Below are 27628 nucleotides of genomic sequence, written 5' to 3'. Positions count from 1 at the left end.
TGCTTCTTAAATGGTACAACATTTTTAAAACTTATCTAAATGACTTGGATTTCTCTGTAAATATTAGGGAAAATAGTTTACTCTACAATGACTGAAATACATTTTCTTAAATTTTGCTATTACCTAGAATAGAAAAATATAAAAAAAACAGTCATTTCTTCAATTTTCAATTTGGGCCAGTAATAAAACTTTAAAAAAGGAATTTGTCACCTCTTGGTAACTTACATGATGTTGAAAATTTTATCGAAATTATACTGTCACTATACATGATCTGTATATTCACTACACTGTATGTTCAATATGAGCACATGAATGAAATATACATACAGATGAAATATACATTCTAGCTTATAAAATTATAAAATTGTATTCTTTCTAAAGATATGAAATAATTTTACAGTTAATACATTTTATCAATTACATATAATCAACAAAATGGACGACTTATTATTGACTTCTCATTTCGTCTAATATTTCTATAAATTCTGAAGAAGTACAAAATCCCTTACGCCATCAAGAAAATTCTTTACAGTGACATAATTAATTTCCGTTTAATCTCACTTTATGCCATAAGCCGCATTAACCAGTTAACTGTGGCGACGTCTTTGCAAAGCGCACACCAATGTGTGTCGCGATAATCAAGCGATGACAAGTATAGTAGGGAATCTAACTCAAATTATTTACAATTTTCATTTGTTTGTTTCATTTCGTCTTTGACCTCTAAACATTTTAAACATGTTAACGAATATAATTCAGTTTCCGTCAGAATTGCAATTTAAATATGAAATTGTAACAAAATTTGACGTATGACGGATATAATCGTCATCACACAAAATTCTGCCACATCTCCATGACGGATACAGTCGTCAAACATACTTAACCGGTTAAAGAATAATATAATAAATATAGATCCGCACTTTACCGAGACTTTGAGACTGCATTCGGCCGCAGCGCGAGCTCCGTTGCGTGATGGAAAAAAATGTGGCACCGCCAAAGGATTAAGCGTGCGGCGTTTTCAGGGCGACCGACACGCTTCAATTCGCTCGGCGACGGTGCACGTCGGTGCCGGGAGGGGAAAGGGTTAAAGCCGGCGCAGAAATCGTGGCACGGGATCCGTCTCCGTTCCCCCGGGATTTCACGAGGCCCGGTGGCAATGATGCACACCGCATTCAATGAGTTCTAATTAGTGACGTCAGCGTGTCGCCAGGTCAATCTACAGTATTTTAAGACAAACCGGCAGACACCGGCCAGTCGTTGTCCAGCTTCTTCGGCGACCGGGTATTCCACGAATAAACGGCGCCTCCTTTTTCTCGCGGCTCCTTTCGATCGGGATCGAGCCCCGATCCGTAGAACCGGTCTTTCTCCGTTCGATCGCGTCGAATCACTCTAATAGGATTAATTACATGGCCCGTTAATCCGCTCCGCCGGGATGGACGTGGTCCGGGGTTATGTGAGTGTCGTCGCCAAGAGAGAGAGAGAGAGAGGGAGAAGCGTACCTTGCGTCCCGAGTTTCTCAGAATCTTCCGAGGAAATCGTTTCCTTTGGCTCATTTCGCGAAAGAGAGGCCCGCTTTGCTCGCGGTTTCGAGGCCAACGGCTGACAGACGCTGCCGTTGGCAGAGGCAATTTAGAATTCTGTCGCCGCGGCTGCACCGATCTCTAATTGCAGTTTTTCTTGTCTCGGATTCCACCTCGATTTGAATCCATTCAGTTTAGGCTAGCATCTCGAATGAATGGGCAGCTGTGTTGTTGAATAGTATTGTTGTTTACTCGACTATGATTACGAGAGTGCCACGTTGTTTCGCGTTACAATTTTCGTACGTTTAACCCTTCCGAGTGTTCGGTCGGTACGTTGTGCACAGCAGAGTGCCGTATCGTCGCGTTAAGTTAGTGGTGTATGTATTAGGTCGAGGCGTAAATAACTTCTGATGCAGCAAGGTAGAATCTATTGTTTGTATCCAGCCAGTGTGAGTCACCGGGACAGACGAGGCTTTGTTTTTAGTGAATAGATAAGGATGCGAAGTAAATGAAATAAAAGGACGAGAAGGATAAATCAAAATGAACGAAGTATGTGATTAAAAAAATGGAAGTTATGACTCGACCTAATCTATGAGAGATTTGATCTAATTTATAATATGTATATAACGCAAGTATAATATAATAGAGTATAATATAATATGGTATAATATAATAAAGTATAATATAAAAAATTATAGTATAATAAATTATAGTATAATAAAGTATAAATAGAATTCGTTCATATAGATAGATATGATAGAGATCTACAAGAATAATTTAGCAATATATTTTGTTTGCTAAACTTTCTTCTCTTCTTTCCTATTTCATCTTCATCAGCACTGAAAGGGTTAAACACGCGGTTATAGCAAGATCATTTTAGCAGTATTTCATTGCCGGCAATAGGGTCCTCACGGTACTAATCTTAATTGATTGTGATTTATTTTGTGGAATCATCTTTCAGATCAAGAAATGATGTGTTCATTGTAAACGTCTTTTTATAATTATATAAAAAATACGTCTGATCCAAAATTATAAACGAAGGATAGTTTATGTAGCAGGTAGAATACTTTACGATATATAGTAATAATAAATAGTATTACGTCTTGACAGTTGCAAGTATTTAATGCGATATTATGAGACGAATAAATTATGTAATTATTCTAAAATATTAAATTTTTTAAAAGTCTTAACAACTATAAAACAACACATTGGAAACAAGAGTAATATATGGAATAGTTTAGTTTGTTCATTTTTAACTGAACGAAGATAAATTTTACATTGTTTTAAATTAATGTATTGCACATTCTACTAAATTAATATACACATTATTTTAAATTAATCTGGTGCAAGTTTGTTTTAAACTATCCTATCGCACATTGTTTTAAATTCAACCGTTGCACATTCTTCTAAATTAATACCTCGCACATTATTTTAAATTAATCTGTTACAGGTTGTTTCAAAATAAAATATCGCGCATTGTTTGAAATTAATCTATCGCATATTGTAACAAATGAATCTATTGCGCATTGTTTCGAATTAATATATTGCACATTAACGCGAAGCAATCCCGTCCGCGTTAAATACCTTTTTTGCAAGCATGTCTAATGCGAAAACCGTTGATTGTTTGAAAACAATCGCAATTCATTGCTTGAGATATTATATTCCATTCGATGGCACGAACGAAATGTTGCCAGGCGCCACATTCACCGGAACGCTAGTTATACACTAACGTGGACGAGAATAAATTGCTACTGTCAACAAAAATCACTGCCTGCTAGCACGGACACACGTATAGATTGTACGAGTCTTTCCGCTGGCAGATTTACGATCTGGGTAACAGAGTTCATTAACGTAGAATGTGTACAATTGTACGGTCGTTGATACGCGTGCACGATGGCACCGCGAATAAAAAGATGGCCACGCGAAACTTGTATTTATGTCCGTCATTATGCCCTACTAATATACAAGCGCTTATGGTATATGTGCGTATATTATTCAAACAAATGTCTGTTTCAAAAAGTTTCATTCTAAACCTAGACATTTTCAATAATTACTTTTTTTATATAGATTAATATACAAGTTACCATGAACGTTTAGATCTTAGTGTAAAAGACTTTTCTTGCTTTCAGTTTTACTGAAATTATTTTGCTAAAATTGCTTTCATAAGGTGCATTTTCTCTCTTCATTAAATTATTCTCACTTTCTCAACCCCTTGAATTACGATTTTTATACCGTTTCGTTAATTATACAATATGTCGATTACGCGTAGTGATTGATTTCTAATTTTTTCATTTACAGTTACCCAAATGTTTATTAAACTTCTTCATACCAATGAATACCATGTTAAAATCAGAATCATGCGAAATTCGAATAGACAGTCTTCTTATTGTTAGTATTAATTGCAGTTGTAATTGATAATAATATTAGATTACGTTCAATAACTTCATAACAAGTCGAATGCAAAAACATTTAATAATGTTTTGTAATAATTGATAAGGTTCTGGGATTAAATACAGGAAAATCAATCAACCCTTTGCGGTCGTATATCTACCCTCAACCACCAAAGTTATTTATTTGTTCTTATTTTTTCATAAAATTAAAACATGTTAACTTATCTTACTTCTTATTTGTTTTACTTCGTATTACTTTTTCGCTTAACGAAAATCAGCGCGACACCTATTTAAAAGCGTAACACGACCGCAAAGGGTTAAAGTAACGGTAGAAATGACTGCTGACATTGAAAACACGATTCCCGGTTCTGATTGACAGTTGGGGGATGCGATGTTCGTCGAGTTGCCACGTGTTCGATTGGACGGCGGGGCACGTGCTTTCCGGCAGCATTGGGGCTACGAGTCGCGACCCCTGGCACCTCCGCCGCCATTGATCGAGGAAGACGAAGCTGCTGTTGAACCAGAAACCGTGAGCCTTCGGGAAGCCAACACCGCGTCTCCAATAGGTGAGTATCCCTGCAACACACGGAAAATTAATCTGTCTAATCTTGTTTGAAGAACGACAGCCGTGCTAAACGGTTTTACCCGGGCAAATATATTTATGAGCCGCGTCGCTGGTTTACGAACTTAAGCATCGGGAGCAGGTTGCTCCTATCTGACACTGATGGGCAACGGGTAACGACGATTCACGGGCTATTCGAAAACCATAGATCGTCGCGTAATTTAATCATCATTCCGGTGTTACCTAACAATTTATGATAGCGCTCCGTCAACGTTAGCATCGACGCAGAAACTAACCACTTTGCGTTTAACCTCTTAGGCGCGACGCGCCGCTATAGCGCCTTTCGGAATGTCCCGTGCTTTACTCGATCGTTTTATTAATTATTAAAGTAAACGATTCAAGTAAAAGCTTATATGTACAATACACTAAGATAATTTTTGTTTTTTATATTGTCTTTATTTACTGCCATTTCTAGACTTTGATAATAGAAGAATTCCATTTTGTTTCGATTTAGAAGAAATTAATAATATTCATATTTAGTAGATTTTGCGTGGAATCTTTGTTGCGAGTTAGACTCGTTGTTATAGTGCAATGAGTTGAGAAAAGAGGTTAACTCGATGATATACGCTCGTACGCGAAAGTATTCGAACATTTACGCTTCTAACGTTCAACTAAAAATAAAATTGTACGTTTAAAATTCGCCAAAGAATTGATTTATAAAAATCATTCGTTCTAGGACGAAGTATTACTCTTTGGTGAGAGGAAATTTAATGTTTTTGGTAGCGATGGATGTAAAAGTGTTTGGAGGGAAGAAACCACAGAATTAAAACCGTGAAATCTACGACTTACTATAGAACATACATGAACTATAGAAATACTATAGTTCTATAGAAATATATATATAGTATACTATAGAAATACATGAACTGTATTGTTTTGGGATTGCATGGGATATAGTGGAATGGAAAACTTTGTGTGTATCAATAATGGAGAAAAAGAAATATTTAAAAATTTTGCAGGAAAATTTGGAAAACAGTCAATGAATATTCAATTTACCAAAGAATTATCGATTTCAGTTGAACAATAAACCGAAGTATACCGTTGAAATAGTCATAGAATGGATGTTGTATAATGTTGCACACGTGTTACCACATCAACCGCAAAGTCCCGGTTTAAAACCCCATTGAAGACTTGTGGAATGAAGTTGAAAAACGATTAGGAAATACAGTTATTACTTCGAAAGAATCTTCGAAACGAATTATTATTGAAATATGGCAAACAATAGATGCGAATGTTACTTGTAAGTTAGTCCACTGAATGAAAAACAGACTTAGGGTTTTTATAAATGCAAAATATAGATCAACTTCCTATTAAAACTTTTAATCGTTTAATTTAAATGACTATTTAATGCTCAAATACTTTTGTCAGCTACTTCTGGTACGTGTTTACGATAAATTTACTGCAAAAACGGTATATATTGTTGAATTATTTTCTGTTTTCTCTTATGTAATCTTAAGATCCATTCCCTGTTATGTGTTTAATATGATTTCAAATCCTCCAGCTTAACATATATATTTTATTATTTGAATGTTAAAAATGTAAGTGTTCGAATACTTTCGTATATAAGTATACATCCTCGTTAAGTATAAAATTTGTTTAGATAAAAAATTGATTTTATGATTAATCGAGTTACATTATAATATCTATTCTTTATATTATTTGTCTAATTTTGTGTTATAATTGTATTATATCTGCGAAGTACATTTTAAATTAATTAGTTATTTTGTAGATTACTTTCATCTTTGACCAAATTAAATGAACCCTTTTGCAACTTTTATTCGTCCTTTTGCAAATCAAGTTTAACTATTTTCGAGTAAAACTAATTCTTTTAATAAATCAACTTTATTATATGTTTAAGTTTAATGAATTTTCTCCCAAATAATTATAAATAAGTGAATTTAATTAGCAGAAAGGTGAATTTAATTCACCGAATGGTTCTTTGTAAAATTATTTATTTGGTTTGCTAAACTGTGATCATAATTCAGAAAAGTTTAGAGTGCAAAAAGTGAATACAATCTACAGCAAAATTAATTTAGAATACAGAAGGTTAATACAAAAGAATTAACTATGAACGTACTGCCTCATATTATTGGGTTGGGGAAAAAGTTCGTAGCGTTTTTAAATTTTCTCTTATTTTGCAACGATTTGTTGCTGTTTGACAAAGTGTATAATATTCATTCGATTGAGCTGCTTCTGCTCTACAAAACTGTGGACATCTACGTTATTACTTGTTTCTGTCGTTAAAAAATGCTCTTCGTTATAAATGTCAGAAATCCGAAAGCGAAATATAAACACACCACGATGAATATTTTGCAAGTAAGTCTCAATAAATTTTGCATGTAAGTCTATTTTGCAAAGCGCGCATAATGAGGCTTCCTGAGAGACAGAAGAAAGTAATAGAGCAGAACAGTTCATACATAACACAACAAGTCAACCCTTAAACAACGAATATCGTCTATCGATTTCGCATCGAAGGAGGAAGGAACTTACGGGACACCTTGATAGTTCAAAACAATACTTTTCTCTCGATCGCGATTCGCCGTGGTAATGGTTTCGCCGGTAACGATCACGGATCCAGAAATAGTCACGATCCGTGATGCATAACAAGAACACGGAAGCGACTGTTTTATCGGTGCAAGGCAAATCGCGCGCGACTCCGGCTTCTCCCCGGCGTGCTTTATCTCGGCGGCTAATGCCCGGAGAATCGGACCACCCGGTATTAATTGCGCTTTGTTTGAATTGTCGTTGAAACTGCCGCCGACTGCCACCGACAAATACCGGCGGCCCGGGTTCGTAACGAGCAGACATTGTTTGAGAGGTGCAATTCCCGGAGGGCACAGTCCCTCGTTTAAAGAGCGCTCTCTACCAACGACAAAGAAACCGTTCCGCTCGCGCGAGCCCGCCGTTAAATTCTTAATAAGCGGTGATTAGCGCAGCGCGTCGCGGAATCGGGTACATTCCCGGGCGATGTTTTACGGTGCTCTGTAAACATTTGCGACCACTGCAAATCGACAATGTCCGATCGATGACGCATGCATCTTTAACGGACGCAGGGAAGCCAGTTTGAATTTGAATTTGCGAGGGAATTATTGTCGGGTTTCTGGAAATTGTTTACCATCGTTTGGTAAGCTGATCGATTATAGGTAACAGGGTTACAAAATAAAATATAGGATTATAAATCTTATATATATACCTGTATAGGTAATATAGGATTATAAATCTTGAAAAAGAGAGTGGATTGGATGGTTCATTTTTTTAATTTATTGTTTAGCAGATGTTATAATTGTGTATAGTGTCTTCGGTGATTTACCGACAAGTACTAGGTAGGAAATTGAGGATCTCTGTGTTACCGATATCAGCGCATTCTCGAATGTCGGCAACGCAATTTGGAGAGAGCTACTATACCAACAGTAGGCGTGCGACTTCGTGTTGTTGAACGTAGATGTCGCCATGATCCTGAATTTAACCTAAATTTGCAAATAGTTGATTGTATAATTTATACAACCTCAATATAAAATATTATATATTTGCATGTATTCAGTTGCATAAAATTAAATAACCTACTACATGTTTTAGCTTGATGAAAACAATAATATACTTCAAAATTAACTTTACACTGTACAGAAAATAACAATATGCTATTTTTATTTGTTTCGTAGAATAATTACAGTGACAATACTGTATAATATATTATACAATATGAATATCGTTAAAAATAGTGGAAATCTTACAAATTTCTAACAACACAGCTCCTCTTTTATTTAATTAATAAAATATTTTCCCAATTTTTGTTAGCGACATCATTATAATTTATATTATAATTATTATTCACATCATTATGATTTATATTATAATTATTATTCTCATCATTATAATTTATATTATAATTATTATTATCATTATTATGATTTATATTGTAATTATTATTCTCATAATTTATAATTTAATCCCTATCTCAGAATACCTTTTTCAACCATTTGCATTTCTTACAAGTTTATATACAGCACCTATAAATAGAATCTTTCATTTACACTGGATGATATTGATTTCTCACAAAAAATCTCATATAAAGTCCGCATAAAAATCTGAAAGAATTCTCATAAAAGTCTGCCGTGCAGCATCTTCGATATCGTATCGTGTCATCCGGTAAATCGAATTCGCCTGCAGTCTGTTCCAACGTTCTTCAATCCTTTTACAACTATGTACTGGAAAAAAGTAAGAGAAATAAAAAGCTAAGAAAGATATAAACATTAATATAGATGGCGTTGTATTTATTACATTTAATACTACAAAATTACAATTTTGGCTCCCTGTAACATCTGCTTTGTTCAAACATTTGACGTTCACGCAATTGAAAAATCGGAAAAGCGATAAAAAGATTCGTCAAGTTTCTAACTTACAGACGAATATTCTCAGAGACGTTCTCTCGCATGTTTGTCTCTTCACGAATCGGCAGCAAAATGTCCGTGGTCCACCGGACGATGAATACGGATCTAAACTACCAAGAACAATGATATTTCAACGACACCGGAGGTCCAAGTTGCGAAACGGTTCGGTCGTTGCTGGAGCACTCGATTCCCGCGAAAGTTTCTCGTCTTCGAAACGAATTCCGGATCGCGGAGCCGCTCGCGTCGCGACGCGCGGCCAATTCCTCTCCGACGTCGCGAGAAAGAGGAAGGAGGGGCTTCGGAATCGATGGGATCTTGTATCGCGAACCGTCGAGGCTCCTGTTTACGAAGGTCGATTTGTCGCCTTGAGAAATGATAGCGCCACGATCCGCTGCGAATTTCTCATGCTCCTCCACGTCCGCGGCGGAATATTGCTCGATTTCTGACTTATTTTTCGCCGGCTCTCTCCGCACCGTCTACTCTCTTACTTCCTTTTCCCGTGTTATTTCCGGTACGCGTTATTGCCTGCTTTACGACACTTTTCCGTCTCGAATGACACGTGATAATGTGCCACCACGGTGTGTTCACCACGCATCGATGGCCCCTGCCCTTTGTGAAACGTTGATACGCGGTTTGCCGGCCGAGAATTGCACGAAAAATACTGGAAAAGGGTTTAGTTGCCGGGAATGAGAATAGTTATCGATGTTATAAGAAATTGTTGTAACATTGATTTTTCCTTGAAATAGATTGGTCAATTATACAATGTAGTGTTGGATTTAATCCAAATATTATTCAATATTAATATCGATTAAATATTTAATCGTCGAAACATAATATTACTGGTTGAACGCACATAGCAGTATAATGAGTCGATAATCTGTTTCCACTGTATTTTTAATTAAAAAATCGTACACACCTAGATCTTATTGGAAATAAAAATAAAATAGCAGTTATATTATAGAGTAGTCTCAAATAAAAATCACAAACATAAAATCTCGTTTACTTGTATCGCATTATCTAATCAGAATATAATTTTCTATTAAAGCGTAGCATAGGAAAATTTATTTAACAATTTCAGAGAAAGTTCTCACTTTTAGAGAAGTTCTTACTTTCAAAATTGCTTTCACAGAAAGTAATTTTCATGCAGCGTTTTTTGACTTTCGATGTACACAAATTCAGTCGTGATTAATACAAAATAATTCTTTGTTACATCACTAATAATAATATCAATAGAAACAATTAACAGACATCGTGACAAGAACAATTTCTTTGCAACACTCACTAATCACAATCGAGCCTCCCAAAAAGTCTTCCAATATAAAATCCACGAAATTCGCTCAGAAAATAACTGATCTCTTATCGAATTACAAATAAATTCTTCTTCCACGTATAACAATTTTACCTAACAAGATAATAACTTCATCTAGAGCCAACAGAGCATTATTTAGTCACAAAAACACGATCGAGTTGGACGCGGCAATAGGCCTTCGTGTACCGTAACGTTAAACGACGCCTAAGAGTTTCGCGTCGAATTATTGTTCGCAAAAACTGTAAAAAACTTAATCGTCTACATGTGTCGTGAAAGGAAAAGTTCGCGAAAACCGGGGGGGGAACGATTCCTACGGCGATCCGTATCGCGCGATGCGAATTCAAACGGCGTCGAGGTCTCTCGGAACTGGGCGAAATGGTTCCAGGGGTGGAAGCGGCCGCGCATTCGCGGAGTGTTTTTTCCGTCCCGAGACGCGCAACCGCGCTTGATTATAATTATTATTGAAATTGCACGCGGTCGGTAATAACACGCGTGTAACGGACGTGTTTCCGAGTGGCGGCAATCACGCGTCGCAACGGGGATTATTAATTTAAACGTAATACCACGTCGAGATTGCAGGCCGGATAAATGGGTTCGCGGTCCGTACCCGTTCTTCTTTGGTGATCGACCGGAGAACGGGGAAAGTTAATCACAGTGATTCCTGTTAGGAAAAGAAGAAAAACAAAGGCGGAGGCTCGTTGTCACCGACTCGTTGCGCGTGAAATTGTTAACGGCTGTTTGTTCAACGATAAAAGTCGCCGCGTCGCTTGCGCTCGGGCGAATCTAACTGGTCATTGAAAGCGAACTCTTCGTTTTCTCTTCTATCGAGAGAATAAATTTCAAGCCATATTCTCCACTTTTAACATCATTTTATGCGCAGGTTAAATATATAATTCTAAATTTAACCCTTTGCACTCGAAGCCATTTTAACTTAATTTTAATACTAAATTAACTTTTCTGACATATAGCATTTCCATTTTATATGATAAAATGTATTTTATGCATATGAATTTGAATCTAGTAACTCATGCAACAACGGTTATACTTTTAATAATTTTTGAAATCTAATTTTTCATAATATAAAAATTATCTTGAAAAGTGCTGTAACAATTTTAGTGGTTAAATATTGAGAAATAACCAGAGTTGGGTATTATCGAATTGTTTCCAATTATTTATATTGTATTTTAGTTATTATATTGTTATAATATTTCTTAACACATTACCGATGGAAGAACAGTATTTTTGCTTTATTCTACGCATTTCAATTGTATAGGGTGTCCTAAATATGTCCGGAAATAGGGGTACCTGAGGTCATTTGAAGTAACTTTTTCCTTTGCGAAATCTTTCTCCGAAGCGTCGTTTGCGAGTTATTAACGAAAAACACTGACCAATGAGGGGCGAGCTCGTTTAACACTAGGCTGCCGAGCTTGCCACTTATTGGTCAGAATTTCTCATTAATAACTCGTTAACAACGCTTCGGAGAAAGTTTTCGTAAAGGAAAAAGTTACTTCAAATGACCTGAGGAACCCCTTATTTCTCAATTATAAGTGACTTCCGCAACACCCTGTATATTTATTACTGTTTCTCTGACAGTAACGACTTAAAATAAAATCTTAAGAATCAAAATATTGTTCATTATTTTCAAAACAGGAAGTATGAACCACGGCACGAGTTACGGAGACAAGGAAAATCTTAATATTTTAGTATTTATTTACACGTTTGTTATTTTTACAATATACGATCTCCGAATAATCGAATAAATTGACAACATTAAGATAAATTGTGTAATTAGACAATCTTAAGTTAAGGCGAATAAATAGGCAATGTTAAGATGATCGACTAAATAGACAATTTTAGGATGATGGACTAAATATACAATCTGCAAATGATCGAATAAATTGACAACCTTAAGATAAATCGTATAATTAGACAATCTTAAGATAAATCGAATAAATAGACAACTTTGAGATGATTGACTATAAAATTGGAATAAAAATTTATTTTAAAATTGAAATAAAATTCCAATTCCTTGTTATTAATATTTAAGTATTCGAATAAATGTTACTATTCTGTCTCTTCTAAGAAATTATGTCAATTGAAAAAATTCCTAATCGCAGTAACTGTGAAGAAAATGGTACGGCAAAGAGTTATTCGTTTACTTTACTAATTAATAAAACAATTCAGCAAAGCACGAAACATTCACGAAAACCACTATAGTGGCGCGTCGTGCCTAAGAGTTTAGCGCGTATTAGTTGCTCGAGGTCAAAATTCTACAAGGCGAGTCAACCATAGGCGAGGCTGTTTAGCGGCAGAACGTGTAAATTTCAGCGCGTACCCGCGTCGGAGCAGTTGAACCAGGAATTATGGTTTATTCATAGCAGTTGAGAATCACTTGAAAGACTTTTCCGACGCGATTCATCGTTGGAGCATTGTCTGAGGCGCACCGGACATGCCCTCACCACCGGAAGAACCATCCTAGCATGTACGGTTAGGCCTCCCTCCTGTCACCAGGCCAGTCCGAGGCGCGTCCGCGATGCACGCGTGAATGCACGCGCGTTTTCCACCCACGTGAATGCATGATCAGGCGCCGCGGACGAATCTTTGCGATTACGCCACGAAACTTTCCAATACCCCTAACGCAGAGGATTATCGGTTGCGACAGACGCTATCGCGGACAATTTCTATTCCTTTGGAACCGGGCGACGGCCATTGTGAAAAGTCGAAGTTATCGTTCTACGGAATCTCGTTTACTCCTCCGTCGGGACTTGAGCGGAGCTTTAACAGCCATATTATAGCCGCGGTTGATTTTAGCGGGCAACCAGTTACGCAACGCACGTAGGTATGTGAGTCATCAGTCACAGTGTTGCAGAACAACGGAAGCGTATTCTTGTATCGTCGCTAGTCTGCGACTTCTGTTCGCTCGTGGAAAAATTGGCTGGGTTCAATTAGAATGAAAGAAGTCGAAAATGAAGAATAGAAATGTTTGGGAAATTTAACGTTAGGACAACCGACCCTTAATTGCAAATAATATACAATACCGAATAGAATTGAGTGGACGCTTTTTAACTATGATTTTTATCATTTGGACTAAATGACTAGACTTTTTTTTTTAAATGATAGGGTTGCTTACTGGACAGTGACTATAACTCTTTCATTAAATTTTTTGTTATTACTCGGAATGACATAAAAATAAAAAACTCACGGATTTTAACTTTTGTATCCGAGCTTGATTTCTGTTCCAATTTGTTACTGGTTAGACTGAATAATAGAAAATGTTTAATAAAATTTTCAATATAAATTTAAAATTATGACACAGGTGAAAAATTTATTTCTTAAATTGACTTCTAATAATTGAAAGTAATGAAACTGTAAGAGTTTTGCGAGCTTAATTATACAATTTTTATTCAAATATGCAACTTAGTTACTAAGCAATTAACTAAAAAAGAAATGTACATTTTCAACTATTTAGCAAACAAATAATACAAACTATTACTATATATTAAAACCAAAAAGACGTTAAGAAGCAAGTAAAAAATATCCGCGCATTTATAATTCACTTTACTGCGCGAGAGACCATAAAAACAAGTGTCAGGATTGCATTCCTGTCGCTTCGAAGACATTAAAAATTCGTTGTAAAAGAAATCAATTTATATTCACCGACGACCTCTGAAATTCGTGTTTCTAATCTCCGACATATTAACAAGACAACCAGTTCCTTAAAAAGACTATAAAACGTGACTACTTTTTTTTCACGCTTCCAATTAACCCGCTCCCAACGAGCTGAATCCTTAAATCAAGACATTCTCGCGTGTTTGCCGTTCGATAACCATTCAATAATCTCTCCATCATTTTCAGCGAATAGTTCGAATAAAATATAACTTCGACGGAGGAACACACGAGCATTGACAATCTCTAAAAGCGTCCGCGGTAAATAGCTCGACCGTTAAAACGAGTTGCCTAAGCATAACTTCGCACGGCTCAGGCGAGCGTAGCGACCGTTTTACGGCTCGGCCGATCACGCAACCCCTAATTTCGGCCGATCGCAGGCTAATTAATGGAACCGCGCGCGGGTCGTCGATGTATTTTTTCGCGGCGCTCGCGTGCCGCAGGGAAACCGTTAAATGGGAAGACGAGCGCGATTAAGAGTTTCTTTGTGAAGCTAATCGCGCGATTCGCATGCTAGCGGCGTGTACCCGCGACGTGACGCATTCGAGGACGCTTCTCTGAATCTGTAATGATCGGAACCGGCCCCGGTGAACGGGAGGAAAATAGGATGTTGCCGGGGAGTGAATTTCCTCCGATGACTTACGAGCGCCGCGGCGGCGCGGCGGCCCGCTAAAAACGCTCGCGCCGACCTTTTTTTGCGGGACATTCAAATCGCGACATTTATCGGGATTCCCGAATGATGCATGGCCGACTTGCGGGAATGTCGCCACAGATTGGTCTTTCCATTAGTTTTTATCAGTTACCACACGTCAATCGTTATACGGCACGCGTTTTTATCCGGGAAGCTTGTTTATTGGAAGTCGGCTTTCCAGGGCAAATTATTTTGGGATGTACTGGCGAGAAAAAATGAGCGAACGCTTTTGAAGTGATGTAAGTTTTTTAAAACTGGTTTACATGACTTGCAAATTTCTGTAAATTTTAAAGGGGGACTAATTTAGGGCGGAAATACGTTTTTATAAATTTTACTGTTACTTGGAATTTTAATAATGTAAAAGTACTATTTTTTTTATTTTTTTTTATCGGAGCTTGCAATGAAAATTTAGTAAATGCATTTGGCACTTCTCGGTAACTTATATCCGTGTTGTAAATTTCATTGGAATTGGTTGACGCGTAGGTAAACTGCAGCCTCTGAAACGTGTAAAAATTACCTGGTTTTGCTTGAAATCTGTGAAATACTGTGCAAAATTCTCGCGCTTTTTAATTGGTTCACGGCTGATGTCAAGGTCAACCAATTTCGGTGAAATATTCCGGTTGCATGTAGGTTACCAAGAGGTACTAAATGCGTTTATTAAATTTTCATTGCTGGCTCAGATAAAAAAGTGAAAATGACAGTTTTTTTATTTTCTTATTACAAGATTTTTGATTTTTTTATTATAATGTAAGACTTTGAAAAAGTCAACATGTTAAATCACATCAGTTAATAGTAGACTGTGAATTTGATGCATTTATGAAAACAAGAAATACAAGAAGTATAGAATAGTAGAAAAATTCAAGGAATTTAAGAATGTCTATAAAGAGTAGCAAATATATTAATATTGTTAAAGAAAGAAAGAAACTGCTTCTTATAACTAATGCAGACAATCGTTATTTTACATGAAGATCCTCACTTTTTTCATTAGTGATGTTGCATTCTTATGCAGAATTAAGGTTTTCTATAGTGATGTGAAATTATTATGCAAAATTAAAATTGTCTGTAGTGATGTCTATAGAGATTTTAATACAAACAAATGTCTCGTTTTAATAAATTTGCTAACTCAAAATTAATGTAACAGTTGTACAAAAGTTTGTGATTCGTCCTCATTGTTTCGTATTCCATAGTTATTTGTAATGTTTCCATTGCTAAATAATTTTTGATTATTGATCTTGACACAAGACTTTGTAATTAAAAAAAGAATACTAACCGTAAACGTTACTACACTTCAGCATGTTGATTTTAGTGTGACAATGAACGACGAGGTGGCGTGTTTTCGTGCCACTGCGCTTTCTCATTTTCGCAAACGTATAAACAACGGGAAAAATTTATGCGCATGTTAATTGTACCGGAAATGAAAGGTGGAAATGAGGTTCTGAGATTAATGCGAATCAAATCTGCAGACTAATTGAAAACAATCCATGTTACACCATGCGAGAGTTTGTTCCAGTGTTGAGAATGTCGATCTTATGATAATCGAATTTTAGGATGATGGACTAAGTAGACAGTGTTGTGATAATCGAATAAATTATACAATTTTAGTATAATCGAGTATATATAAAATTTTAGGATGATCGAATAAATAAACGATATTAAAATAAATCGAATAAATAGACAATCTTAAAATAAATCGAATAAATATACAATTTTAGGATAATCAAATAAATAGGATCTTAGAATAACCAAATAAATAGGCAATTTTAGGACGATCGACTAAATAGACAATTTCAGGATATACAATCTCCGAATAATCGAATAAATTGATAATCTTAAGATAAATCGTATAATTAGACGATATAAAGATAAAACGAATAAATAGACAATATTAAGATGATCGACTAAATTGAAAGTCTTATGATAATCAAATAAATATGCAATCTTAAAATAGTCAAATAAATATGCAATCTTAAAATAATCGATTAAAAGGATAATTTCACGATCATCGATTAAATAGCCTTAGGATGATTGAATGAATCGGAATCTTAACAATGTCGTATCTGACTGTTACTGATTAAATCGTAGCAGAATATCATGTACAAAATCAAATGTACAGTTTCAAGCATGTCAATCGATTTTACTTGAATTCTTAACGGCACATTCGTTCGATTCAATGCCCGCCTTATTAACCCACTTTTGGCAAACACAATTTTTTTGTTCCTCAATGAAAAATGTTGTTCTCTTTGTGCTGCACTGTCAGTTGAATCCTTTTTGTCGATATTTCTTAACCGGATGAGCTGATTAGAACTCAACGGCGCTGCGTATCCGACGCGTCCATCTTTGATAGTGCTTAGCCTACTTGTTTCTTGCGTGGCAGGTATACAGGTAGACTAATCACCTGGATAGTCCGGGGGCTTTGCTATTCTAAACCACGTTCGTTAATGTTCGCAAACAATTTTCTTATTTAGGTGTACAATAATTGGATCACTATGTACATGATATCCTTTCGATGGAAAATATCATTTACGTTGCAATCTAATAAATTTGGCAGTCGTTTTTTGTTGTTCTCCGACTATCAGATAATCTCGTAACTTAATATTTTTCAATGGAAAAATTAATTCATTTAACACTCTAACTGGCAGATCGACAATTTTGAAAACTTTATTGAAATAAAGTATTTTATTTGATTAACCTGTTAACTGGGGAATTAGCTATTGCTCAACTCGTTTCAGAATGGGGACTTTTTCTTCGCAGCGATAGGTAATATCACACCTCAAATAATAAAGGAATATCGTTTTTAACTTATGGTTTTTATTTATTTTAAAAACATGAAAATTATTTATTTTGAACATGAAAATTCATGACGCATCGACAATATGATGGCATATATATAACCACTTTAAGATTTAATAGATAAGAACAACGTAGAACGTAATGCGTTCAATATATTACGATTAATTTCCATGACGAAAAATTTCGTCATGCCCATTGTAGTGGACTTTTATGTATGACGAAATATTTCGTCATACCCAGTTAACAGGTTAAAGTAATATTGAAAAATTATGCTGTATAACATAAAATACTTTTTTCAACATTATTACGCTCCGCAGGTCCTAATCAATTTAGGTTATTTATAGATTGACGAAAAAGTTATTCATGTGTGGTTGATGTGACAGTTGAAGTGTTAAAAAAATGAAATATTATAGAAATATTATTATAATATAAATAAATAGATATGAGGTAGGTGAAATAGTATAAATAATAATCTACAATAATGTTAATATAATAATAAAAATTTCCAAGTAGAAAATCAGTTCTCAATTTCCAAGAAACGAGGGACTCGAGTCTAGTTAATTATAAACAAACAACGCCTCTTGGCGCCTCCTAGCCTCTCCACTTTTGTTTTCATTCTAAACTTGTGGTTATTATTTGATTATTAATATTACAAGATCCCCATTGCTCCCCGCGTCGATTACTTTGCTGCTATTCTCGTTTACTAATAAAAGTGCTCGTTGACAAAAATTGTGTCATCTTTCCAGCAACAAATGCTACACTAAATTGCCTGAGAAGTAAAAAATGATCGCAGACAAATGCGTGAATGAAACGTATGTATTAACATCTTCCCTCGAAAGGCGACCTCTTTCTATAGTGGTACAAACACAATATGAACAGGAAGAAAAATTTGTTCTGTTTAACATTCCGCGTTGATTGTATCAGGAACAAAGGACCGCGTGTGTTCATTATCAGCTAGACATGTCCCTAACACGGGGCCGCATTCAAAAGCACTTTCTAGTCCGCTCTTGATACGTCAGAAGAATTAAGTCCTCCGCGGCGCGTTACCGTGCCACGTTTACACTAGCGACCCTAATTTCCCTATTGTTTGCCAGGTGCAATTTTATGCCGGCAGCGAACCACGCTAATTGTAGAGCCGCTGCTCTCCCGTAACGTGGAAAAGATCGTGCACCGTATTTACCCGTGTGAAGTGCCGTCGCTCCTCCGAATTAATGAGTTACGTTAGAAGGACGGAACTCTAAGCGTAAACCTCGTTTAACACTTACCGTTGCACCAGTTGTAACACTTACCGGCGCAAGGTATCAAAATCCAACCAATCCAGGTGATCCGAAAGTTAACCGCGCGGAATTTCGTGAACGCGTTCCATCCTTCGAATTATTGCGGAGTTGTATGCATTTGTATGTAAATGTGCTGAATGCATGGGAAAGTGAACAGTCGTGTAAATTAATTCTGTTGTTATTTTATTATTATATATATATATTTTGGGAAAGGGTTAATGAAGGTTTAGGACAATGCCGTGCGTTCGCTACGATTTGAAGCGAGCCGATGCGAGTAGAAAGAAATCTGCAATAATTACATTTTATTATACGTTATTTAATAAAGCGAATTTAGATTGGGATGAAATTATATTTTAAAATTGAAAATTAATTTCCGGTATGCTGTATTGAAAGAATCGATTTTGCTTGGTGTTCGTTGCTTAATTGCACAATTTTTCTTTCATTAAACAAGGTACCTCGGAATTAAAATATTCCTGGAGCGTTTCTGATCTCGTCAAATTTGTTCATCCATACGTCGAAAATTGGGTTTTCCCGACGTTTTAATTAATAATACATTCGAACATTTGCATGTATGAAATTACAGTTTATTCGCGAAATAGCTGCGTTCATTTTTGAAAGGTATTCGAGGCGAATGGAATTATTTACCTTTAGAATATATTTATTACAGTTGAAGTGCACTTTAGTTACTGTGATATTAAATTTCAGTAAAGGGCTGCGTGATTATTCTATTAATTAAAACTGATGGGAGTTATTTATTTCATTGATAACAGGTTGCAGAAAATGCACAATCTCTTTCTGTTTATTACGTAAATCATGTCGTAGCGAATGTATCAAAAATAAAATGTGTGTTTTATCATTTTTAAAATGGCAATAATGTTATCCACAATATCTTGCAGTTTATTATATAACGAGTTACCGTACCTTTAAAATTATTGAATTATCCACGGTCGAGTACAAAGACTTTCAAAATATGAAATACGTATCCGAGTGTTCGAGAATTTTCGCCGACGATTTATCCTCTTCCCGAGGCGGTACCTTGCTCCGAATAAATTGGAAAAACGTGACCTGTAATGAAACAATTATACCATTGAAAAAAGGAGGCCAAGAAGCGAACAATTTTGCAAGCAGAAAGTGATTAAAGTAGCTGCCTGGTAATTTCCTTCTACAGGATGTGCATCACTGCGGTGTAATATGCGTCATTCGTCCTTTTTTATTTCATGTCATGCGTTTCGTTAATCTTGCCGCGGCACCTTTCTCCTTTGTCGAGAAGGATTGTTATCCAAGTATGGAAATATTTCAAGGTTTAGGACAGATTTAATACTCCGCGTTCGCCACAATTTCAGGCGAGCCGATGCGAATGGAAAAAGGATGCGAATTGAAAAAGGATGCGAAGGAAAGTAACGGGTTCCGACCATTCTCGAGCGTAGTAATTCACGAAGCTTTACTCAAGGCTGATAAACAATGAGATTGGAAAACGATACTTGTGTCTACGTTTCGCAAGAATAAAATGAAAAATTAAACAAAGACACGATCAATGTTCGCGCTCTCAGTTTTATCATAACGAATTGCAATATTTATTCTGATATTACAAGACATTTGCGTGTTTTCAATATTAAAATATAAAGTATCATTAAGCATCATTAGTGTAAATTGTTCATTAAGCAATTTCCCATCTTATAGAATGAACAGTACGAAGAGAAAGCAATAATATACTTGGTCATAAATGAATGAAATACGTGAAATACAATCGACCGATCATCGATCAAATATGTCATAGTAATCGAAGTCTGTTGCATCACGTTACATCACATCTCCAACATTCCTTATTCAATAACATACTATAAATACAGAATTTTATTTATCAATTTTCCCTTTGAATTAAAATAATATAAATACCAATATTCTCTTCTCACTGTTCCAAATAATAAAAATATTTTATTCACTGTCTAATACACAAATCTTTCTGTCATCTAAAAGAAATGTCATTTAATCTAGTTTTAAACAAATGATTGCACTTTGATCGGTGCGCGGATACTTTTGCCGGCCACTGTATGCTATTGATTCGCGTTTGCATCAGGAATCCAATTTCCTTTCGATAGGAAGTCGCGATGTTCGGGAGGTAATGACTCAAAATCATAGTTTCACGGATGGTTTAATCCGCTTGTTTATTTTGGGAGGAACAACTTCCTGCGAGGCGGGGCAGTTATCGTCACCGACAACCGCACATCCTATGGTCGTTCCAAGACGTAGAATCACCAGCGAAGACAGTCCGACTCCGGCAGCTCGCCGGATTTAATCGCGACGCGATTCTCAAGGTTGTGTTGTTTTACTAAGGAAAACCGCGACGTATTGATTCATGCGGAAGCATTATAGTTCGATCATCGCGGGAGTAACGCGGACTCGTAGTTGAACTTGTTGCGGTGCCGGAATACTAGTGTCTGTTAATCGTTTATCCTTTACTGGGAATAAAGTACGAGAGTCACTCGGTCGAATAAAAAACGCTTGGAAAGTGTTCATTAGTGAATCGAATTTTTTATAGTGAAATGCAAATTGTGTTTGTTGCAATGGCGTTGATGCAGGAGATCGGGGATGATTAGGGTCGATGAGCGTAGCTTGTCTGAATAATTAAAGCTTCGGCTCTTTTTCATAAGTGTTTAGCAGAACAAGAAATAAAGTATCGTTTCTTTCTGCAAATGTTGTAATTAATTTAGGGAAATAAGCATTGAAGTGATAGTTATTCTGTTAGAAATTCTATTAGGTGTTCAAGATTTTTATTCGAATTTTTGAGCACTTGATGATACCATTGCGAAAATTGAATACATTATAGAAACCAAAAAGGCTTTCTTATACTAAATGCAATTAACTCAGTATAAATTAATTAAGACACTGCGGTGTTGAGATAAAATATCCAAAATTAAAATTGAGAAAAGAAGAAAAATGTCATATAAAAATGACAAAGAATTTCCACTGGAATTGTTAAAATATACATATAAAAAATAATTCCTTCTGGAAGCGAAGTTCTTAGAATTTTATTCTAAAAAGATTATAATTTTTCACCAGTAAAATGCGATCAGTTATGGTGCGCTTGATTCGTTAGAAGATTTATGACAGTCGTCTCATCAGTTATCAAAATCGAGGACTCTCGAAGAGTAATATAATATAATATAGCAATATGGTATAAACTAACAATATATCAATGAATCGTAACTTTATTAATATTACAGGTTTGCGCTATGTTGTGCAAGAGGCCACTGGCACTGGTCTTATGGCGACTCGGGCGTCTACACATTTTAATCCTGACATTTCACTCGTTTTCTCGTTGTTACCGTAAATCACTATGTTTACAGCGTTACAAATTGGATGCAACAGAATTGCACAATATATCGACGACCATTTTTCACATTCCATTTTACCGTGGAAGAGTGTGAGAATTTTGTCCCGAGCGGATTTCTTTGACAGCGCTCGTGCGCGGTAGCCTATAGCGTCGTTGACGCGAAAGTGGTCTGAATATTTATGAATGTCGTTTATACATAAATAGAACGTTGTATATAATTGGTCGTCGGCATAATTTGTGGCTTTAATCAAGGGAAAATGACACGCGGAGTTCGACAGATTTCCCTCGTCGTGTCGTACTTTTACTTTAGAGTGTCGATCGCTATCGGGACCGCTTACGTCGACATTGGTCTTTTTAAGTGAACGTTGACTTCGTCGATGCTAAGAAAGTGATTTTCCATTCACCGGTGTATATATTAATTTCATTAGTCGTGTCCATTGTGTGTTCAGAAGCAAAAAATGTATTAATATTTACGAGAGATTCGTGACACCTGATCGTTTCTCGATCGAAACGATGCACATTAGATCGCCGAATTTAATACGAATAGTTCAATTTTTATCAAAGAGATTATAGAAATTAAGAATAAAATTATTCAAAATTCTGTTATGCAAAATATTAATACATTGTCTGCTAAAATTACTTTTGCCAAGTTTAATAGATTCTGATACGCAAAATGTCGATATATTGTTTGCTAAAATTACTTTTGACAATTTTCATAAATTCTGCCATGCAAAATATCGATACATTGTCCGCGAAAACTACTTTTGACAAGTTTTAGCAATTTTGGTACGTAAAATATCGGTATATTGTCAGCTGAACTGATTAAATTTAGTAATTTTGTCGAATTCTTTAATAGAAATTGAGATGAATTTATTTCAACGGCTGTGAATATTGATTGCCGCAAAGGTCATATAAATGCATAAATATTCACAATTCATTTCGCACGAAAGTGTATTCACAATTTCACTGAGAAAGAATCCTTTCGAGTTCAAGTAAATCTCGTCCCTTGGCTAAGAGGTAGTTTCTGATTTCCACGCGATTATTAGCATCCCATGTTCTAGATTAGGTTTCCTAGAAAGCGTTTTCACAGCCAATTCTTTAGAAAAGTACAAAACGGAATTTTTCCAGCGCATAGTAGTCGGGAAAGCGACTTCTTAACGCCAAATCTGAATTACAAGAGAATTTCCGAGAATTAAAACAATAAACGCTGTGTATAAATGCATGTAACAGATTACTTTACATACAACAAAATATTATTATTATTTCTGTACATATAGGAAACTGCTTTTACATGTACACACGCAAAGAAAACGTGTAAAGAGATAGGCAGAGATCTATAAATGCTACTTTCACTTTGTCACAGTGATTAAACTGTCAATCGTTTTAATCCTTTTACACTCTAAACAAATTCAACGCGAATGTTTCGTAACTGAAATTCTTAACATCGACATAAAGTTTAATGTTCCGTATATTAACGTACCAAACATCAAGAAAGTCATTTTTATGTAAAGTCTAATCTAAGTTTGCGAACATTTAGCTGGATCAATCAGCGTAAATTGCAATTATTTTCGAAATACGTCTTGCCAGTCTTGAAAACATTATGATATTACATATAGTCTGTAGAAATAAAACTTTTTCAATTGCAACCAACTCGAAATCTGAAATAGTATTTCTAAATTATAGTATTGACATATTATATAACGCAGTACATTTTATACACATGAAATTGATTTTTGCGACTCGTGCAACAGTTACACTATTAACAGTTGTTTAGATGTAAACAAATTTGATAATATTCAAATTTTTTCGAACAATATACAATAATTTCTAATGTGCCTTGATGCCACCACTTGCCTGGAAGGGGTTAATCATTTCGCCAGTAATAATAGTTTTAAAAATGTACTAAAATTTAGAACACAACTCTAACACCAGCTTCCAAAACAAATTAGTAAATTTATACCGATAAAAATTTATCGGAATAAAATTTAATTCGAATATTTTATTTGTTTAAGGATTATTTCGTACTTCAATCCTTATCGAAAATAATTAATTTGAATAAAAATGTTGGAATATATACTGCTTTTTTATAGTTTTTACTTCTATATTACTTTTCCCAATTATAATTATAATTATATTGAATAAATAGATTTAGATAGAATTATTCGAATAAAATATTCGACTAGAAGGAAATCAGCCGGATAATTACCTTAAATAAATATTCGAAATATTTCGAACAATGACGAACTCTGCGCGACACACTGCGCACCGGTTTCCCGCACGGTCCGTTCCTGCCGTTAAGAAAACGGAGCACCAGTTTTCCGGGAATTTTCGCGACCTCTCGCCGCCGTCTGGGAAATAGAGCACCGGTTTCCCGCGAATTTTCGCATGCCACCCCCCACCGATCCAGACGGCGACGGTCGCCGATTGGCGCGCAAGTTCGAAGCGGCGGCGGCCACGGTCCTTCCTCTTCGAAAGAGTGCTCGGCGCCGGATGCGATAAAAGTCCTCCAGTCGGCTCGAACAAACGATATAAGTGCGTTCACGCCGCGTGCCCGACCGAACCGGGCCGGACGATCGCGTCGCCTGCGAAATCAGACTGGATAAAAGTCCGTAAGTGTGCTAGGTCATTGGTTTTTGCGGCTGCGAACGGGAGTCGCGAGTGTTCCCGCGTACAGCCGGTTAGTCGGACCGTGGCAACCACGTCCACGAGCTTCCTTTCGCGCTCTGTTCGCGCCGCGAGTAGAGCGACGACAACGTGTCTCCGAGGCGAGCCGCCAACTAATTACGGGGACTCGGCGATCGCGTAATTGCGACGGGATTCGGCAAGTCACTCGCCCGAACCTATTCGACTCGGCCGCGGCGCGCCCGCCGATCCTCCGCGATCGATCGATCGATCGATCCGCCGCGACGCGACGACACGTTTTGCTCGCCTCTCTGCGAGATGTGGAACAGGATCGTGTCCAGACGCTCCTCGGGGGACATGCTCTTCGATGTGTGCTCCATTAACCCTTTCACAGTCGGACGACTACGACAACTTCACGAAGTGTGTGCCTTCGCTGGCCGAGTGCTATGTTTCCGTGTCTCCTTACGCAGATTGTAATTCATTGAGGAACCAAGATTTCAGTGGTTGTTAATTATTATGATTTACGATTTGTTAGTCTTGCTGTTCTAAATTGTTAAATCCAGCAAAAATTGTGTTCGGAAGCAGCTGGAAGACGAAATTACCTGCCACAGTTGCGTTAAAGTTCAAACATTTTAAAGATTTCGTTTAATTTTCGAATATGGTTGCGTTCAGTTGTTTTGGAAATGTTAAATGTTTTTTCAACGAATATGTTTCAGTGGATAATGACGAGCTTTATGCGCCACTTCTGAAAATATTTAAAGAATCTCTTTTAATTTACTATTAAAAAAGGCGTAAGAATTTGACCATGAAAATATGGCGAATTTGAATACATCGATTTTGTTTTAATTATCGTGAGGGGTAGTTTTCGAAAAAATACTTGATATATATTGTTCTATCGGTTATCATGATTGTTTAAAAAATGGAAACAGTCCTTGAAGTTAGGGATAACGAATACGTTTAAGGGATGTTTTCACGCTTTATATTATAATATATATTAATGTTATTAACGTATATTAATGTTTCAAACCAGACGATATATTTAACAAATATAGAATTGTTACATGTATATAAATTTATCACAAACTGTATATATCTTCAAAAGTAATACATAAATTTATCTAAATAGTGTTCTTTGGAACGTTAGAAAGTATTTATGAAATAACATAGATATATAATTATTTTAAAAAATTGAACGAATTATTTAAAATATTAAAAATATTTTTAACGCAAATGTGACAGTTTCCGTCGTCCTATAGCTTTAAAATTCTGCACATGTTTTTGTCATTTTACCATCCAGTGTCATATATCAGAGACTTAAAGCTAGAAAAAAATAGAAAGTAGGAAAGTAAGGACCACTCTAACGACGTAGGTGTTGTAATAGAGCAGCGGTTTGTTGGCACGGTGGATCTTCTTTTGTGTGCTTCGTCCGTTTGAATTGCATTTGCTGGATTCTGTTTTGTCGCCAGCAACAGGTGATTCGAGGATGGGTTGCTGTTTAAGGGATGGTTAGCGCTTTAAACCTAGCGGAGTTTACAGCGTGCGGTGCTGGGAAGTAGTGGGTGCCAACACAGACGTTAATCTCGAAGTGGATAAAACATTTAGAAAATGATGTCACTTGCAACTCATTCGAATTATTAAGACACGATATATGTTTCTACAATTTTTGTATTTCAATGCAAGCAATTTTTATTTTACCTAGAAATCCACTGTTCGCTTTTCGTAGCTTCCAAGTTTAATGCTTCGGGAAAATTTGTTTGCTCGTAAAATGATACTTTAAAATTATAAAATCGAAAGTATTTATTTTAAAATTTTATCTGAAATTAATGCAACATGCACAACATGTTAATATCAAAATTCTGAAATTCGAAATGAAACTAACTGTTGCAAGTATTTATTGCAGATTATCAAATAACAGTTTTGCAGGACAACATTATACAAATCGATAGTTGTATATTATGACTATTTAATTTCATACAAAGTATTTCTTAACTTATGCGTAAATAGTGCAATGTTGATTAAACTTTGCTAATGATTTAAAGAAGAAATTCAAAAACATTACTTTATATTTATCCTTTCGTAGCATTTCTAATCATTAGTAAATATATTTCAGATAAAAATTAACTAGCATTCAATATAAACAAAGTGTTTAAATAATGTTTTCTTATACAAAATTCAAGATCACCTCAGTTCTTACATGTCATTATACATTTCTGACTGAATACTTTTCTGATCAATTCAACGACGTACTATACCGTACTATACTACCATACTGTACTGACTGTGACCTTAAATCTTGAAATAATGCCAATATAATTATTGCTGTCAAAAGCGTGTTCGTAGTCGTCTGTGCGATGCTTAGTTTCTTTTTCTTAGTTGCTATTCGACGATATATTTAAAAGAAATTATTCTATGGGATCTATTGAAATTGTGTTCCGTAAGATGCGAGTTTAATAATTCGATTCGAGGAAATTTGACATTGTTGCAACGAAGATAAATATTTAAATGCACATTTCGCCGAGTATTTGTAATCCACTTTTGTTCCCTTGGGAAGCCGGCACTGCGTTGCGAAGCCAGTGTCCGTTTCGAATTATAGTTTCGCACGGCACGATTCGGGCAATCGTGGCAGTTTAAATTTTAGGGTCACAATTGATTGCATTACGTTGTTAGCGGTGCTTTGCGCGTCGAGATTTGCAGTTTCTGTCCGTAATGACATAGCGCTAATTAATCCAAGGCTGCCTGCGAATCTCTGCGAGAATAATGAATTGTAGCATAGACACAGTGGTATCTAAAAAATGATGAATACCGACTTGCATCAATTTTATTAGGTCGTTCGGAAAGTCGTTTCGTTTTTTTCTTGGTGGAAATGAAACACAATAGATTACTAAACAAAAACTATTGCAAAGAATCGAACAAAATTTTTAGCAAACAAGACTTACTATATCAGTTGTCCAAATATATAATGATTATGCAGCTTAAGCGTGAAGTTGGCTGTGAAAAAATTAAGTCTTTTCTTGGGAAAAAC

General features: G+C 35.9%; 1 protein-coding gene across 3 annotated transcripts in view; it reads left to right on the top strand.

The window, feature by feature from the left end:
- The first annotated feature begins 4260 nt into the window (after positions 1-4260).
- Positions 4261-27628, top strand: part of Raskol (Ras GTPase-activating protein raskol) — a 335723-nt gene continuing 312355 nt past the window's right edge. Inside the window, exon 1 of one of the 3 annotated variants that reach the window (XM_078189692.1) lies at positions 4261-4473. In XM_078189692.1, coding sequence (XP_078045818.1) covers positions 4299-4473 — 175 coding nt within the window. In that variant the 5' untranslated portion in view covers positions 4261-4298. Of the gene's footprint in view, positions 4474-20932; positions 21325-27628 lie in introns of those variants that run through there. The other 2 variants (XM_078189689.1, XM_078189688.1) reach the window with 2 other exon arrangements.

This window comes from Augochlora pura, chromosome 8, assembly GCF_028453695.1.
Source record: "Augochlora pura isolate Apur16 chromosome 8, APUR_v2.2.1, whole genome shotgun sequence".
Taxonomy (NCBI): domain Eukaryota; kingdom Metazoa; phylum Arthropoda; class Insecta; order Hymenoptera; family Halictidae; genus Augochlora; species Augochlora pura.
The sequence above is the reverse complement of the archived record's forward strand: the minus strand, read 5'-3'. Positions and strand labels throughout refer to the sequence as shown.